The sequence below is a fragment of the Chondrus crispus genome, genomic scaffold (genome assembly GCF_000350225.1).
Source record: "Chondrus crispus Stackhouse genomic scaffold, scaffold_73, whole genome shotgun sequence".
Taxonomy (NCBI): Eukaryota; Rhodophyta; class Florideophyceae; order Gigartinales; family Gigartinaceae; genus Chondrus; species Chondrus crispus.
This window is the reverse complement of record NW_005178667.1, coordinates 17118-33260: the sequence shown is the minus strand read 5'-3', so window position 1 is coordinate 33260 and position 16143 is coordinate 17118. Positions and strand designations below refer to the sequence as shown.

Below are 16143 nucleotides of genomic sequence, written 5' to 3'. Positions count from 1 at the left end.
GGACGCGGGCGACTACTGGGGGGTCACCGTCGACCATCACGCCAAAGATGATCTTGGCCTAGTGCCTCTGCTAGGAGATCCGTCTTTGTACATCAAACGTAACAACGAGGATGTGGACGGACTCTTGGGTATGTGTGTCGATGACGGATGCTTAGCAGGAAATGAGGTAATGCAGGAACTTACGAAGTTAACTCTCCACAAATTTGAATCGAGGCCACGAGAATGGGACAAATTTGACTTCTTCGGAACAAATATCTCAACAGAGCGAAGCAGCCATTTTACAATATCACAGAAGGCCTATATTGGAAGACTAAAGCCACTGCCGCTGGATGCATCATTTGAACGCTTCAGATCCTACCGCGCCACACTGGCTTGGGTTGGTTACACGAGACCTGACGCATTATGTGCTATCAACAAAGCTGCACAGGTTACACCTAGTACTTTCGGAGTGGAAAAGATCAAGGCCTTCAACAGTACGATCAAACGTCTCCAAAAGATGCCGGAGAGATGCCTTAAATATGCCCCACTGAACAAGTCCACGCTACATCTGAGAGTATACACAGACGCTTCCTTCGCCGGAAATGACGATTTGTCCTCACAGCTTGGGTTCATCATTCTCCTTTGCGATAAAACAAACCGGTCACATGTTCTGGATTACTCAAGCAGAAAGTCTAAGCGAGTAGTCAGATCCATTCTTGGTGGAGAGGTGTACGCTTTTGCCGACGGATTCGACAGAGCGTACATATTACGACATGACCTTCAAATGATATTCAAGAAGAGAATCCCACTTCATATGTTCACGGATTCGCTACAAATGTTCGACGTCATCACCAAGGGTTCTTCAACGACAGAGAAAAGGCTGATGATTGACATAGCATCCTCGAGACAATGCTATAACCGAGAAGAAATATCTCATGTCGGGCTTGTCTCCTCCGAAAACAACGTAGCCGATGGTTTGACAAAAGAACATCCCAACGAAGCCTTGGAAAAGCTCCTAGATACGGGTTACGACCACAATACTGTCCGAAAATGGATTGTCAGGACTCCGGCAAGTTCTACTTCTGGAAAAATGGCAGTGTGAAAGTTTCTATCATAATGTCTGTCATATGGCGATATACCTCACCACGTGAATGGGTCACGGGGTGAGGAAAGAACTTGCCGTGTTTAGGGTTACAGTAAATTAGTATATAACGAACAATCCCATGCGACTAGCGCGTGGGTCTGCCCGGAGGCAGATTTGAACAGACGTGTCTACGCAGAATCCTTCACGAACAGCGCTCCGATTGCCCGGAGGTTCGGTTGGGTTTGAAGAGCCGGTCGTAGGTTCTTCTAGACATTAATAAACTGTTTAAACTATTTCCTTCAAACTTTTCCTGGGACAATTCCCACAGCAGGCGACGAAAAATGTTCTTTTTTTTGTTATATTGTATAGCCATGCTGACGAGTCATGCTGCTCAGAGTGTAGAACAACCAACCACTAGGCCGGGTGTACGGTGTGTGAGAGAGTGCGCCGCACGCGTATATTCCGCATCTCATTCTCTTCATCACAACTTTTCTCAGCAACTTTTTGGCACTTGCCCTTTTGCACCGTTCTCAGTAATTTTTTTTCGAGCCCCTCGCACAGAAAGGATGTGCTGCTTTTTGTAGCGTTAAGGGACCTAGAGCGATCAGCGTTGAGTGGAAGCCAGTAGATTTCAACTGACCCGTTGCTTTTGTCGTTACATCTTGAGCGGTCCCCATCACTGGTACTGCTGGACATGCATTCGGTCTCCTAGAATTTCAAGGATATTCAAGGTCTCTCCAGCATGCGTGACTCCTCAGATATGAAACGGGTTTATCTACGCCTCAAATACTCCCTAAATGGAGATGGGGTCACGGGCCCGAAGGTACTTGTAGTGCTAGCATGACGGACATCCGTGTCAAGTCGTGGGAATAGATTGAAACTATAATTGAAATACATGCGCTGGCAGACAGCTATTGCCATTCGCATCGGTCCCAGTGGCTGGACAGAGTCTCAACGCGCAAGTCAAACATGCTCAGACCATGCATGTAAGATCTCGCATACCCAAGACGAGTCTTTGTACGGAGTCTTCTTAGCCCAGGGCAGACAATCTGCCAACGCTCTCCTTGCCAGTCAGGAAACGGAGGCTCAAGCACGAAGGCTGTGTCAAGTACCAAGGGTAGGTGCGATATGAGAAGAGTGGGGCAAAAGCATGTAAATTCCAGGGCAATTTTCATGTGAAAATACTGTATTGCTGCTGTTCCACACTCTTTGAAACCAGGCGACAAGCATTAGCCTCGACTGCGTTCCGTGCCAGGCTTTGAACGCCGTTCCTACTGATGATCTCGGTCCAACAGTCTGAAACGAAGACATTTGTCTTCAATATCTCTCGTTTCAGACAAATGTATGTCAAGACATTATATCGCTTATCACGTGACATAAAGCTAGCAGAGAATCGGCGCAGGAAAGAGAGCATGTTTCAATACTACTGGCTACGTCAGCCATATACCCCTATGGGAAGTGCAAACGCAAATGCCTTATCCATTCTAGGTGAAATATCCAAGCAAGCATGTGGCACTCTGCAATAGTCTTCGCCCTAGTACGTGTATCTAAGGATCACGTTCTCTTCGGACATGAGTGAAGCGCCCTGCTTGCGACGAAGCAAAGCCTGCAGGATACATCCCAGAGAGAGTGGAAGGTGGAGGCAACATAAATTGACGACGCACGATGGCCCAAGGTTTTGATCAGAAATGGCTCGTGAGGCAACGAACCGCATGATGCTGGTTGACTTTCGTGGAAATAGTATGTAAATTACTGTTTACTCAATCTTGTCGAGCTCTGGGGTAGCCAACTGAGGATGCTAAATTTCACTAGCAGCGCTCCTCATCGGCATGCAAAAAAATATTCTAACTCCGAAGAAAATATGTGGGCCCGTCTACACAAAAACAACCGCCATGCCCCGGACCCTTTCACCTCCTCTCCAGTAGCAATCACTCGCACTTTGACCGTAATTCTTATTCTCGCTCGCAACCTGGCGATTGCAGGTTGCAAGCTGGTCCCGTGTCCCACGTCCCGATCCGTTGCTCCATTTGCCACCAAGCTTGCCATACCGCAATGTGTGAGGGATCAGTGTTCACTCCCTTCTGAAACAAATTCCTGGCGGCTTCAAAATTTCCAGCACTTTCCTCCATGCAAGCCCATGCTTGCCAAGCTGGCGCGCACATTGGAGCTGCAGATAGTGCCTTCTGAAACAGTTTCCGTGCACAGTCCCGCTTACCTTGTTTGCCCTCCAACACAGCCCATGCTTGCCAGCTCTGAGCATGACTGGCGTTAGCTTCTGTAGCCTTTTTGTACAACCGTCTAGCTTCATCAAAATGTCCCTGTTGTGCCTCCATCCTGGCCCATGCATTCCATGTGGGTGCCGAAGATGGATCGGCTTCGACGCCCTTTTGAAAATGCTTTCTCGCTTGCACAAACTTCTTACACCGTTGTTCCATGATCCCCCAGGCCTGCCATATATATGCATGTTTGGGGTTCGCTTCGGCTCCCCTCGCAAACAGCTTCCTTGCGCTTCCAATGTTCCCAGCTCTCTTCTCGGCAAGCGCCCAAGCTTGGTATGTCGGGGCCGCATCTACGCCAGTCATACCGGGGCATTCTAACGTGGAGATGAAGAGCTCCTTTGATCTGACGTAGTTCCCAGCGTGACTCTCCATGTTACCCCATGCGTGAAGAATCTTGGCGCAGTTTTGGCCGTACCGGGTCAGCCCCTGCTGGAAGAGCTCTCTCGCCTTTTCGAAGTGCTTCTGCCGTTCCTCAAATCTAGCCCAGGCCAAAATGGCAGTAACACAGTCATCTCCGTCAGCATTGGAAAGAGCAGCCTTGAAAAGCAATGTAGCCTTTGTGAAATTATCCTCATTAGCCTCGAAGTTGGCCCAAGCGATCCAGGTGCGATGATTAGTCTTGTTGAATTGGGCTCCTCGGGAGAACAACTCCCTCGCGCGTCTCTTCAACCCATACTTGGATTCAAAGATAGCAAAAGCCTGGCAGAGAGGGGCGTGGCTGGGATCAACCTTGAGGCCGTTGACAAAGCACTTGCGGGCAGTAGCAATGTTGCCCTTGCGCTGCTCCATGAGTGCCCAGGCGTTCCAGGCAGCGGCCTCGATGTGCGGCGACCGGGCGACGTGAATAGCCCTGGCGAAGAGCTCTCTCGCTTTCTGTTCGTCACCGTGCAATGCCTCCATGAAGGCCCAGGACCTCATGATGGCGGCGTCATCATCCTCGTCGCCTGTGGAGCCATTGGAGATGAGGGATTCGAACAGCGCGCGGGCTCCATCATAATCGCCAGCGGATAGGAGTGCACGGGCGGCTGATAGAGGCTCTGGGCGAGTGGGTATGTGCTGACGACGTGTGGGCGGAGCAGACAATGACGGAGCGGCGGCGCGGACCGGGGGCGAGGAGAGCGTGGTCGGGAGGGAATCGAGGCGGATGATCGGAGTGGGGGAACGGGAATAGGTGTCAAGCTCGGCTGGAAGAGCAACTCGCATGCGGGCGGTAGAAGCTGGTCTCGAAGGGTGTAGGGGGTTCACGAAGGGGGGCGCGAAGGAAGAGCGGGATGAGATGGGGCGCGAGAGGATCGGGTTGGGGACGAAGGCGGACATGGTGGGGGACGAGGCGCGGTGGGGCAGGACAGGATGGGGCAGGACAGGATGGGGCAGGACAGGATGGGGCGGGACGGGACCTGGGGAGAGCAAGATGATGCACAAGCAAATGGTAAAGGGTGCGTTAGGGGGGAGTGCGGGGTGTAGTAGGCTACAGTTAAAAAAGGAAGGGAGTGAGCTCGACAGATTTTTGGAGGCTACGCAGAAGAGTGTAGCAATTTTTTGGAGGCGGCAGGGAAAAGGTGCGGATGCGGTGGAGGCGGCGCTAGTTGAGCTGGCGGTGATGTCGAGGTACCCGGGCGACCTGTTGGTGCAGATATTTGAGTCTCGAGGGCGCAAGGGCCAATTGGCACATACCAAGTGCCAAGAAGGGAACCCTAGCGCACCAAATCTGCAGCTCTAAACCATATATCTCCCCGAAACCGCTTTTGCCGTCGAAAGGCATCTGTAATTTGCATGTAAGCCAATCTCAGCAATCTTGTATCTCAATGTTTTGCAGGATGTTATTGCCCAGGACATGTACTGTACAAGTACGTTAAGGATGCTAGAACAAGAATCTGGTGCCTCCGTTTACTCGTCGTCGCTCCGTCCTACTGTACGTCTACTTATTCAGTTCTCTGCACTGTAATGCGACTCCGGACTGTGCGATCTGTCAAAGGAAATGGCGTCCAAACTGATTTTACAAAGTTTCGATTTAATAATATATATGTTTTTGCAAAAAAAAGCTGACCTCATGTCAGGCAACTCGCTTGTCGTCTAAACACCACGGTACTTTCAAGTACTTCGAAGTAGCACTCGTCAATACTCTGAAAGACTACCAATCCAATGAACTTTCAATATTATCTCTTCTAAAAATGGTTGGAAAAAACGTGCACATCTCAGCAAACTCCATCCTTCCCCAACGCACAAGTCAACTGCGGTGGCGAGAGTATCTTTTTCCTTATTGTTGAGCAAGCACAAGTGGAGAAGAAATAAGTTGAAAAGCAGCCTCATATGGGGTCACATATCGTCTAGACACTGGGGTTTTCTTGAATACAGCCGCCAGAAGCCCGCCGCAACCTTGCCGCACCGTAGCCGCAGGCTCGCCATCTGCAATCGTGCGAGCATCCGCAACTTCTACGCAGAGTCCTTGTCCTGCACCATACACGTACAGTCACAAGGCATATATGACAACAGACCTCCTCTTTCCTCCTCTCTACAATTTCGTTGTCCAACTGAGGCACAACGTGAGCACTCCAGTTCGTAAGTCGAGACAGACAGTGCTAGACTAGCCGCATTTTAAGTCTCTTCAGCGGTCGCCTATTCATTAATAAACGCCCACAACCTCCATTCAGTACAGTACCAGTACCAGTAGTTCGAGCGGCGCATCGCCATAGCCTTTCCCTCATTCGTTCCACTTGTGGCATCGTAGCAGAAACACTGCGTAAGCCATCATATTCTGGGTTGCCCATGCCATCATATTTTCAACAGTGAGAGCGACAGTAACAAGATTCTGTTGTTGCGCGCTCCCACAAAATCTGCCTCTGGTATGCAGATGCAAACGCCTTTCTCTGCGCGATCAGGTTGTAGGTGTTCAAAAATATGCAACTCCCTCAACGATTTGTGGACAATGCGCATTCAACCCAAACTGTAAACTAAGACGGTGGAAAACCTCGTGATGATGGAATCATCCACAGTTTCCCATGACCTCCTCCTACAGTTCATCAATGTGCTTCTTGATTTCGAGACCTGCGAAGTCACCTGATCCCCTTGGGTCTGTAGCCGTCCTATAATGGACAAGGTAATGGTCGAAAATGTTGGACCTCGCGATTTATCGCCAAAATCGGCGTTTTCCCAATACCCTGTTGACCTTTCTCATATGTTTAGGCCCGATCAAGGACTTGTTCACTCGTTACGAGACAAATACGTTTTTGTCGACATCCAGCAATGAAAGGAATGACACGACTCACACGTTTCCACGTCGAATGACCATTCCAGTGTAAGCATCGCATTCCAGTGTACCGCACCCATCCGCAGACCCCCCTCCCCCCTCTTGTCAAAGGGCCCTTCTCACCATCACCGTCATTGCCGAGTCTTGTTTCTCGTGAAGTTCCGCCGATTCCAACTCCACAACCTCCTCACTTCGTTGCGTTCATCCCAACTCCAGCATTTCGCAGAAAGATCCCTGAAACCTTTGCGCAGCGCGCAATCAGCACGCAAAATGGACGAAGGTATGTGTCCTTCGACGAATTCTGCGTCCGAACGCCTTTTCGATCCACCACCCTTCTACCTCAAACGCGACCACTCCTTCCTCGCATAATTGAGCCCTTCTAACCGTTCACATGCACCTCTGCGAAACCCTCACAGATTTCTTTAAAGATTATCCCGCAGCCGACAACGCGGATCCCACCCCCGCCGCGGCCATGCCTGACTCCGGCTTTGTCCTGGGCGACGCCGATAGCGAAGTCAACAGCCAGACCAACGGCCACGTACCGGCCGAGCCCATGACTGCAATCCCGATGGGCGAAGCCGCCCCTCCCCCGCCGGAGGACGCCGAGCCCGAATGCGCCGCTGTCACAGAGTGGCGCGCTTCCTTCGCGAAGGGTCTGGAGGAGAAGATGGAGTTTGAGCGCGCGACGAAGGCCGAGCGCGCGGAGAAGGCTCGCCAGACGCTTGCCACGATGCATGCGCGATGGGATAATGGGGCGAAGGATACCGGTGAGAGGAATGCCAAGGCAGAGAAGGAGTTTGTTATGAAGAGGGATGGCATCATTTCGAGAATGAGCAAGCCCGGTGAGCCGCCTTCTTGGGATATTATCCCGGAGCTAGTTGACATGTCTGGTAAATACAAGGAGGGTGCGAGGGATACATCGAGAATGAGACAAGTGCTGATGCGAATGAAGACAAACTAGGCATTTTTGCTTGATTGGCAATGATAGACGCCACGATGACACCGTAAGGTTGGCGGGTACTAGAAGGACTGCATGCGGGGTTTTGTTTGTAAAGCGTCATGCGAAGTCGTTCGTAATGGCCACTCTGGTAGAGGAGCAATCCGACCGACAACCCTTGCGAATCGGCGCTCTTTTGCTCTACGGGAAACTGTTCTTTCTTGTGTTTCTGTCTAACGTACGATGCGCCAGCTGCGGACGATACAAGCCTAAACTGGTGGTACAGGCATTTACAACGGTCACTGCTATCCTACTTTAACCTGTCCAAGTTAGAGCAACGTTGCTTATATACAAAAATTATGATACCCACACATCGCGTTGGTATCGCTTATCCTCTACAAGTTGCTCAAGGTAGCCTTTCGCTGCTGCCTCTGACTTATCCCCGAACTCCTGAATGATCTCTCGCAGCGCTCTATCCACGTCATCGGCCATCCTCCCACCATCTCCGCAGACGTAAACATGCGCGCCGTCCTCTACTAGATTCCAAAGCTCGCACCCTTTCTCCCTCATCCGCTGTTGCACATAGACTTTCTTATCGGTGTCGCGAGAGAACGCAGTGTCAAGCCTTAGCTGCCCCGCCTCCTCATATTCTCGCAGCCTATCACCGTACAAAAAATCTTGCTTTTCGTGGCGGCATCCGAAAAAGAGCCAGTTCTTGCCCGTCGCCTCCGTCTCCACCCGCTCCTCAATGAATGCGATAAACGGCGCGAGGCCTGTCCCAGGCCCGATCATGATCACATGTTTGTCCTCATCCTTTGGTAAGCGAAAGTTTGGATTCTTCGACACGAACACCCCAACTTCCGTTTGATCAATCCTACACCGATCCTTGAGATACGTGCTCGCCACCCCTTCCCTCTCCACGTTGAGCATCGAATACCTGAGCACATCTACCGTCACAGCAATCCGCGTTGGGCTCGTGATTGGCGTCGATGAGATGGAGTAGTACCGCGCGTGAAGCGGGCGCAGCAAATCCGTCAGTTCTTGTGGCGTGAGCGTCGATGTAACAAACTCGCCCAGGACATCGAACACCTCGCGCTGGGAGAGATAATCCTTCCCCCAGTCCGACAGGGAAGAGGCGCTATGTCCGTCACTTCTCAACACATCGTACCCTAAGATTCGCTTCGCCAGCGCCATTTCAGCCTTGTCAGTGCAATTCTGAGCAAGGGCGACGACAAGCTCCGCCTTGGGCGTCTTGACATCTAATAAATCGGTAAGCGCAGTCTCTATCGTGATGAGGTCGCCCTTGTCCGAAACCCTGACTTGTTCATCTCCATTCGAGGCCAGGGCCAGCAGCAACCTCGTGACGTGCTGAGAATTATTCCGCGGTACAACACCTACAGCATCACCTACCTCATACTCCATGCCGGAGCCCTCGATATCAAACTCGACGCGCACAACCTCCTTGTCGTCCGGCTTGCCGGTGCGCGGAGCCGTAACCAATGCCTGGTCGACGATGCGCGCCTTGAACGGCTGGGTCCTCGAATAGCGGGCATCGGTGCAATTCTCCATTGCCTGGGCGTACTTCTCCATGGCGGGCGGCAAATAATCGTCGTCGTCGTCGTCGTCCCCCTCGGCGGTCCTCTCCTTGAGGGCGGCCTCAAAGCTCTCGATCCAATCATCGATGACTGGCCAATCCTCCTGGTCGATATCAACCCTCTCCAGCATGCGACCCTGATCGCCGAAAAGGTTGTCGAATACAACACCGGCCCTGCAAAAATGTGGGTAAGCGCGATCTCCCAGGGCGAGCACGGCAAAGCTGCAATTTTCTGGGACTGAAAACTTGTTGTTGACAAGAGCATCCCTTAAATCGGCGGCCTCATTGGGTGGCACGCCATCGCCCGTCGTGGAACACACGAGAGCGAGAAACTTCTCCTTCCGCAGGTCGAGCAGGGTGTAGTGCAGGGTGCTGACGAGTCGGGGGGCAAAGCCCGCTATGGCCAATTGTGCACATAGTTTGGAGGCAACTTCCTTGCCGAAGCCGTATTCAGTACCGTAGAGGACGAGGACGCGCGGAGCGCCGGGGATGTCGGGGATGTGCTCGAAAGTTTCGGCGAGGAGATTCTGTAAGGCTGAAGGCTTAGTGATGAGGGGAGGGGGACGGGCGGCGGGTAGGAAGGGGCGCAGGAGGTTGAAGAGGAGAAGGAGTAAGACAGAAAGAGTGACGGCGAGGAGGAGCATGGTGTGGGGTGACGTGAAGGGTAGTCCGGGGCAGAGGAAGAGGGGCAGAGGAGGAGGGGCACGGGAGGGGGGACTGTGTGCGCAGACGGTGTGCGCAGACGGTGTGATAAATGTTTAGTGTCCATCCTAGTACTATAGGTGCACGTGTTCGCAATGCTCGTGTAAGAGTTTTGATTGCACGTAGTGTAGGAGGGAGGGTACACGTGTGAGGTACTGTAGGAGAAGATTGGACGTGATCACTTGCAATGGTTTTTCCATCGGAAAAACCATTGCAAGTGCAGGAAAGTAGTTGCCCCTGTGGGGGGGCAGTGTGGGGCGGAAGAGGACGCGGAAAAACAATTGCAAGTGTGGAAAAGTAGTTGCCCCTGCGGGGGGGCAGTGCGGGGCGGAAGAGGACGCGATGGGGACAATGAGGTACAGAGAGTTGTGCTGTCCGTACACGGCGAGGTTGCGGGTCTGCACGACTCGCGGCCCGGTTCTGGCGGGTACCGGGCGGGCCGGGGCGGGAAACAGCGGGCCTCCAAATACCGCATTCCGCTTGTGGCTGTAGCCCGCTGGCATCCCACTCTTGCATCAGCATTTGCCCAATCGCGAGCCGCTATCAGATATTTTTCCACATTCCCCGCTCTCGCCTTTTCTGCTCGTTCTCCCAAAACTTGTTCTCCTTGTATACCCTTCCTTCCCGCTCCTCCGACCTCTCCCACTCCCGCCCTCCCCCACCCCTCACTCTCCTCGCCCTAACACCCTCCCTCACCGCACATCACTACCATGACTTCTAAAGTCGCCATCGCCAACGCCGCCCCCGCCCCCGTCGCTGAAGTCGCTGACGTTCTTCAGTCTGTCTCCCTTTCGGCCCATCGCGCCCCTCCCGTCACACACCACTCTCCCATGCAGCTTGCCCGTCTCGCCTACACCCCGCGCATCAGCCCCCTCTTGCGCACCCCCCGTGCCGTCACCTTCACGTCTGGTGAGCCGACCACCGCCTCGTATGATGTCGAAGTCATTCATTCTCAGTTCCCGCACCTTTTCGGACAGCCCGCCCTGCACTTTCAGCCCTCAGACCCGCTCTCTACTCCCCCGAAGAAGAATATTGCTGTTGTTCTATCGGGTGGTCCAGCTCCGGGTGGCCATAATGTCATCAGTGGCATGTACGACTTCGTCAAGGAGCTTAACCCCGAAAGTAACATGATTGGCTTTCTTTCTGGTCCAGACGGCATCCTCAAGAATAAACACCTCATACTCACCGATGAGATCGTTGGCCCGCACAGGAACCAGGGTGGTTTTCACATGATTGGCTCGGGCAGGACTAAGATTGAGACCGAAGACCAGTTTGCCGCTGCCCGTGCCACTGCCAAGGCCCTTGATCTTGATGCCCTTCTCGTTATCGGAGGGGATGATAGTAATAGTAACGCTATGAAGCTCGCTGAAGACTTCAAGGCCCATGGTTTGAAGTGTGCTGTTAATGGAGCCCCCAAGACTATCGATAATGACCTCAGAAACGCTCAGGTCGAGGTTTCCTTCGGCTTCGACACCGCCAGCAAGTCATACGCACAGAGTACCGCTTCGCTCGCCTTCGACGCCGTCTCAGCTGGGAAAGCCTATCATTTTGTTAGGGTAATGGGTCGCTCCGCCTCGCATATCGCCCTGGAGTGTGCCCTGCAGGTCCATCCCAACTTGTGCTTTATCGGGGAGGAAGTTAAGCAGAACAATATCACCTTGGCTGACATTGTTAATCAGATTGCCGACCTTGTCTGTGAACGTGCCGCTCTCGGTAAAAACTATGGAATCATCGTCATTCCGGAGGGCTTGGTTGAGTTCATGCCGGACGTCGAGGCTCTCATCGTAGACTTGAACGAGATTCTGGCTACCTCGGAAACCCCTCTCACATATGACAATTGCGCATCTGCTCTCACAGAGGAGAACGCAAAGTTGTTCCGCATGCTTCCCCCTGCCATCGCTAATCAACTCATGCTTGAACGTGACCCTCACGGCAACGTCCAAGTCGCCAAGATCGAGGCCGAACGCTTGCTGATTAGCATTGTTACGACCATGCTTGCAGTACGCAAGAAGAATGGCAAGTTTGACGGCAAGTTTAGCGGTGTGCCTCACTACCTCGGCTATGAGGCTCGATGCGCGCTACCGTCTAATTTTGACGCCAACTACACCTACGGCCTTGGTCGAGTTGCTGCTGCATTGTGTTGTAATGAGAAAACGGGGTATATTGCGACCTTGTCGGGTCTCACCAAGAAACCCGAGGAATGGATCCCAGCTGGTTACCCGCTCACCATGATGATGAACATCGAGAGACGGCATGGCAAGGATGTCGCTGTCATTAAGAAGATGCTTGTCGATCTAGACGGCAGCCCTTTCACGACGTTTGCGGAGAGCCGGGATAGCTGGAGGTTAGCCGACAACTACCGAACTCCAGGAACAACTCAATTCTGGGGACCACGTGCAGACGATGTGAATCTGTCTCTTGCGTTGGACGCTGAGGGAAAGACCAACTAATCCAGCTTGCCATGTTCTGAAGACCTCAGTCCGGAATAAAGAAATTCTTCTATGATTTGACTCAAATTCATGATCTTCATTCTCTGCTTCCCTTGTCAGAAAAAGCGGTCAGGAATCGCGATTACGTCAAATTCGATAGAGTCGTACTGTAACGTCCTGTTCACAGGACGTTGAGGTGATCTCTGGTGGCCAAGTCATGTGACTTGGCCCCCAGAGATCACCTCATTTCTAAATTTACCCAAGGGTAATGTGTCGGTGGGAACAATTAGTGAAAGAAATTGGAACAATCTGAATTCTATACTGACATCGTGCTCCGTCACCGCTTTGCGGGATCGAGCCTAAAGTTTACACCTCCAAGCCTCGAGACCTTTGCCATGTTTCGCGAGAGATTTTTCATACTGTAGTCCGCCCCCCGCCGAAATGCAGCGGCAGTTGGCCCTCGCAAGGAACAGGATTTGAGGGGGTATCCATTTTATCGCGTCTGCAGGTGGGGCAAGACTGTCTTGGCTACTCAGAGGGCAGAATGCAGTTCTGCTGAGGCTGTGCAATATCATCCTGGCGTCGACATCAAAGGCCTCAGTGCATTTAATGCACTGAGGCCTTTGATGTCGACATAATGCACTGCATTATGAGATCGAAGGGGGAGCATGAAAGGTCATTACACATATCTTCATTCCGCTCCCCGGGCGCACATAGAAAAAGTATGTCTCTCTGTGTGAAGCTATGAAACACTTCAATGTGAAAGAATTTACAGTGACATTGGATCAAGTACTGTACCTTGCAACCACATCTGTACTGCTCGTATTGCTTCTCTTTACTCTAGCATGCATTCCTCTGCACAATGGAGAGAACGAACTTTCCGTCGACCTACTGTGCCCCGAACCTTGCTGGTGCGGTGCAAGGTACTACTTTACACAAGATATTTCTCTTTTAATAGTTGAGTTCTACCGCATTCGGGATTGCTTAGCGGCTTGACGAGCCCGAAACACGTCTTGAGGAGGAGAAACAACATTACCAGGAGTATGACCGGCGGACATGGACTGCACTCCCAGAGCTTCATCTCCTTTCCGCTTCTTGCCGACAATCTGTTCATCCTTGCCCTTGCGAGGAGGAGCCGATGAGGATTTGGTATTCGCTCCGGCGGGAGTATCGGCAAAAGCGTCCGGCATATCAAGAAGCATCTGGAAAAGAACATCTGGCGAGGGAGGTTGAGCGACAATGTGCGGCAGACCAGATGCTAGGCGATGTAAATAGTCTGTAGCTATTCTCAGAGAGCTTCCAGGGCCTGTCCCATCACCTCGACGAGAGCCAGCAGTTGAGCTTCCATCTTTGCCGCTAGATGAAGACATTACACGTTTCCCTGTTCTCGGATCTCGTTTACCTTGGGATTGCCCCTGACCTCCGGAAGCCTTTTCCACAACGGACGCTCGCACTCCGTCAATGGAGGAGGCCTCGTTTTCACTCAACCCCTCGAAACTGAGGAAACGAGCTCTTCGGAGCACATCCTGAACCACCTTGTTGGCGCAGCTTGGGTCGCTCTCCCTCCACAATGCCTCAACCTGATCGACGCTCGCTGTGTCCCCGACAATATCTTCAAGTTCCAACCACCGTTCCCAGAGTCCGCGTACATCAGCCGGTGACCCTTCCACATCAGGCATTACCTTTTTCAGAACAACACGGGCGTATTCGAGATCCCCCAAACCCCACAGCCAGGTGACATAGTGCAGCGCCACGACGGCACTTTTCGAATGGTTTTTGAGACCAAACTCAAACACGTTCCGAGCAACTTTACTGTCTTTGTTTATGCGGAACTCCATCAGCGCCGCTGCAACATACACAGCTGGGTCATCGCCCTTCGGGTCCTTCCGGGCCCTCCCAAACACTTTCCTGGCAGCACCACGGCCATCTGCTTTCCTGGCAGCACGCATCAGGTGAATGTACGCCAGAGGGGAAGGGTATCGCTTGCACAGCGTCTCAAGCGCAGCAACGCCCTTTGATGCGTTCCCCAGTCGCGCATATACCCAGTTCACGTGAGTGTGTATTGCGACACACTCTGGCAGAGCTTGTACTGCACGTTCGAGTATAGGCTTAAGTGCGGTTGCGGCTTTCTCCATTCGGGATTCCTCTTTTGAAGCATTGCCGTTATCTTTGTTCCCAGCCTTCGTCGGTGCTGGCTGACCGTCCTTAACGAAGCTCCCGTATACATAAGACACATACTCCATCCAAAAGTCAGGGTACCTGTACATCGGACACAGTGCACTCTCAAATGCATGGACAATTCGGCCATTGAGCTCGGATTCAACTAAGTTGCACGGGTTTGTTCTTTCCTGGGCAATAAATCGTCGCCACTGTTGAGCCTGACTCGACTCTTTCGCGCGTCCCCGAGGACTAACTGGAAGGGCGGAAAGAGTCAAACCCTCCCTTCGACTTCGACGTGCTCGAAATTCTGCTCTTGCATCAATATTCTTTGGCTGACTTTCAGCGATGAGACCGCGCCCAAGTTCTTTGTTCGTGTTACTCGTATGTTCAAATGTGCTGTATTCTCTCCAGAAGGAATCCAAGTGCTGCATTGGGTTGCGGACCTACGAAGACAGAGAAAGAGTTTGGTACAGAAGAGTTGGAAGTTAGTATCGCAAGTGAGAATCTGATAATACAGTCGCCGACCATACATTCGCGCACACAACTCCTCCCTACTACAAGTCTAGACGCAAAACCGAAGAATACAGCTGAACTGCCGGTACCCTGCACGTGACTAGTCTAGGAACAACTTCTAGCAACAGTATTTCACGCGGAAGGGACGCTATGTCGAGCAAACAAGGGCAGTTTCGAATCATTCAACGACACATGTTTTGTTTTTTCTTTGATGGCGAGGGTCGATAGGGGCAAGTTGTGGCGCGAATGCTGGTCGATAAGCGAAACTCCATAGATCAAAATTAAGGAAAGGAACGAAGTGAATGTCATTACCGCTCTCTGATAGACTCGCCGTAGCGCATCACGGCGATGACTGTCGGACAAAGTAGCATGTTTCTTGAGGAAGTCGAGATAGTGGGACCAAAGCGGATTGGCGCTGAGATCAAGCCCAGCGGAAGCAATCGCTCTTTCGTAGACAGCGAGAGCATCAGTCTCCAACTTGGATCCCGGAACTTTGATGGCCAATGACGAAGTGAAATTGATGTAACTTCGCCATAGTTCAATCGACGTTGGAGCAGCAGCAACTGCTCTATCATAAATCTCTTTGGCGCCGTCGTGATCGTCTGGGGTCTCACGGATGAGATGTTCAGCGTAGGTTTTCCAGAACTTGCCGATCGGCGGGAAGTGGGACACCAGGCGCTCGTAGACAGGCTTGGCCGTGGCGAAAGGGGCAGCTTCGGCCTCTGAAGCAAGCATCTGCCATCCGTCAATATCCCACTTGTCAGCCGCTACCCGCCGTTCACCATCCCGTGCGCGAGGGGTCTCCATTGCAAGAGTGTTGCACCACTACACGAGTGCGGACTCAATCGTGTCGATCGGTCCTTTTCCGTCAACGGGTGGCAAAGCGGGTGGCTTGAACGCGCATTCAAGGATCCAAGCAGGTCTTAGCGGCGCTCATGCGCAAGTGCACGTCGGCGTTGGAGTCATGCAGTTCTTGAAAGACGTTGGCAAAGCGGGGTATGTGCCGACATGTGGGGTGAAAGCGGGCTGACCGAACTCTTTGCTCGCGCGAGTAGAGAGCGCCGCCATTAAGTCCACTCCCGCAAAATATCGGACAACCTCACCCACATGTCCAATAAGAAAAGACAAATGAAATTTTATAAGTGAATTATTATAGAACCGGCGGCTTTATGTTAAGCATAAATCGCAGAAGCTGTTAGAGGCGTCATCGCACTATTGC

General features: G+C 52.2%; 6 protein-coding genes; 2 read left to right on the top strand and 4 right to left on the bottom strand.

Annotated features, from left to right (window-relative positions):
* Positions 1-3015: 3015 nt before the first annotated feature.
* CHC_T00008972001 (TPR repeat-containing protein) lies at positions 3016-4242 on the bottom strand. The gene has a single exon (XM_005711002.1). The coding sequence runs from the start codon at positions 4240-4242 to the stop codon at positions 3016-3018; it is 1227 nt and encodes a 408-aa protein (XP_005711059.1).
* Positions 4243-6430: 2188 nt separating this feature from the next.
* CHC_T00012000001 (Clathrin light chain) lies at positions 6431-7550 on the top strand. The gene is made up of 3 exons (XM_005711001.1): positions 6431-6454; positions 6656-6869; positions 7006-7550. Exons 1-3 carry the CDS (start codon positions 6431-6433, stop codon positions 7548-7550), a joined length of 783 nt encoding a protein of 260 aa, XP_005711058.1.
* A 333-nt stretch (positions 7551-7883) lies between these two features.
* CHC_T00008333001 (NADPH oxidoreductase) lies at positions 7884-9764 on the bottom strand. The gene has a single exon (XM_005711000.1). The coding sequence runs from the start codon at positions 9762-9764 to the stop codon at positions 7884-7886; it is 1881 nt and encodes a 626-aa protein (XP_005711057.1).
* A 768-nt stretch (positions 9765-10532) lies between these two features.
* CHC_T00007415001 (hypothetical protein) lies at positions 10533-12272 on the top strand. The gene has a single exon (XM_005710999.1). It carries the CDS (start codon positions 10533-10535, stop codon positions 12270-12272), a length of 1740 nt encoding a protein of 579 aa, XP_005711056.1.
* A 944-nt stretch (positions 12273-13216) lies between these two features.
* On the bottom strand, positions 13217-15731 carry CHC_T00010028001 (Putative cleavage stimulation factor 77). Its single transcript, XM_005710998.1, has 2 exons — positions 15237-15731; positions 13217-14854 (listed from the first exon to the last, which is right to left on the bottom strand). The coding sequence occupies exons 1-2, from the start codon at positions 15729-15731 to the stop codon at positions 13217-13219; spliced, it is 2133 nt and encodes a 710-aa protein (XP_005711055.1).
* CHC_T00007413001 (hypothetical protein) lies at positions 14421-15992 on the bottom strand. XM_005710997.1 is given in 4 exon segments: positions 14421-14682; positions 14683-14854; positions 15237-15691; positions 15933-15992. The coding sequence occupies 3 exon segments, from the start codon at positions 15990-15992 to the stop codon at positions 14683-14685; spliced, it is 687 nt and encodes a 228-aa protein (XP_005711054.1). The 3' UTR covers positions 14421-14682.
* Between the last annotated feature and the right edge of the window lie 151 nt (positions 15993-16143).

What these genes read in the sequence shown, in the direction of transcription:
- CHC_T00008972001 (XM_005711002.1), bottom strand. Translation starts at nt 4,242, where the DNA reads ATGGAGGCATTGCACGGTGACGAACAGAAAGCGAGAGAGCTCTTCGCC.
- CHC_T00012000001 (XM_005711001.1), top strand. Translation starts at nt 6,431, where the DNA reads ATGGACAAGGTAATGGTCGAAAAT. An exon ending in ACAAGGTAATGGTCGAAAAT is followed by an intron (nt 6,455 to 6,655) that starts GTTGGACCTCGC and finishes ATCGCATTCCAG; the next exon opens with TGTACCGCACCCATCCGCAG. An exon ending in AGCACGCAAAATGGACGAAG is followed by an intron (nt 6,870 to 7,005) that starts GTATGTGTCCTT and finishes AAACCCTCACAG; the next exon opens with ATTTCTTTAAAGATTATCCC.
- CHC_T00008333001 (XM_005711000.1), bottom strand. Translation starts at nt 9,764, where the DNA reads ATGCTCCTCCTCGCCGTCACTCTTTCTGTCTTACTCCTTCTCCTCTTC.
- CHC_T00007415001 (XM_005710999.1), top strand. Translation starts at nt 10,533, where the DNA reads ATGACTTCTAAAGTCGCCATCGCCAACGCCGCCCCCGCCCCCGTCGCT.
- CHC_T00010028001 (XM_005710998.1), bottom strand. Translation starts at nt 15,731, where the DNA reads ATGGAGACCCCTCGCGCACGGGATGGTGAACGGCGGGTAGCGGCTGAC. An exon ending in GGCGAGTCTATCAGAGAGCG is followed by an intron (nt 14,855 to 15,236) that starts GTAATGACATTC and finishes CTGTCTTCGTAG; the next exon opens with GTCCGCAACCCAATGCAGCA.
- CHC_T00007413001 (XM_005710997.1), bottom strand. Translation starts at nt 15,992, where the DNA reads ATGGCGGCGCTCTCTACTCGCGCGAGCAAAGAGTTCGGTCAGCCCGCT. An exon ending in AGCCCGCTTTCACCCCACAT is followed by an intron (nt 15,692 to 15,932) that starts GTCGGCACATAC and finishes AACGGCGGGTAG; the next exon opens with CGGCTGACAAGTGGGATATT. An exon ending in GGCGAGTCTATCAGAGAGCG is followed by an intron (nt 14,855 to 15,236) that starts GTAATGACATTC and finishes CTGTCTTCGTAG; the next exon opens with GTCCGCAACCCAATGCAGCA.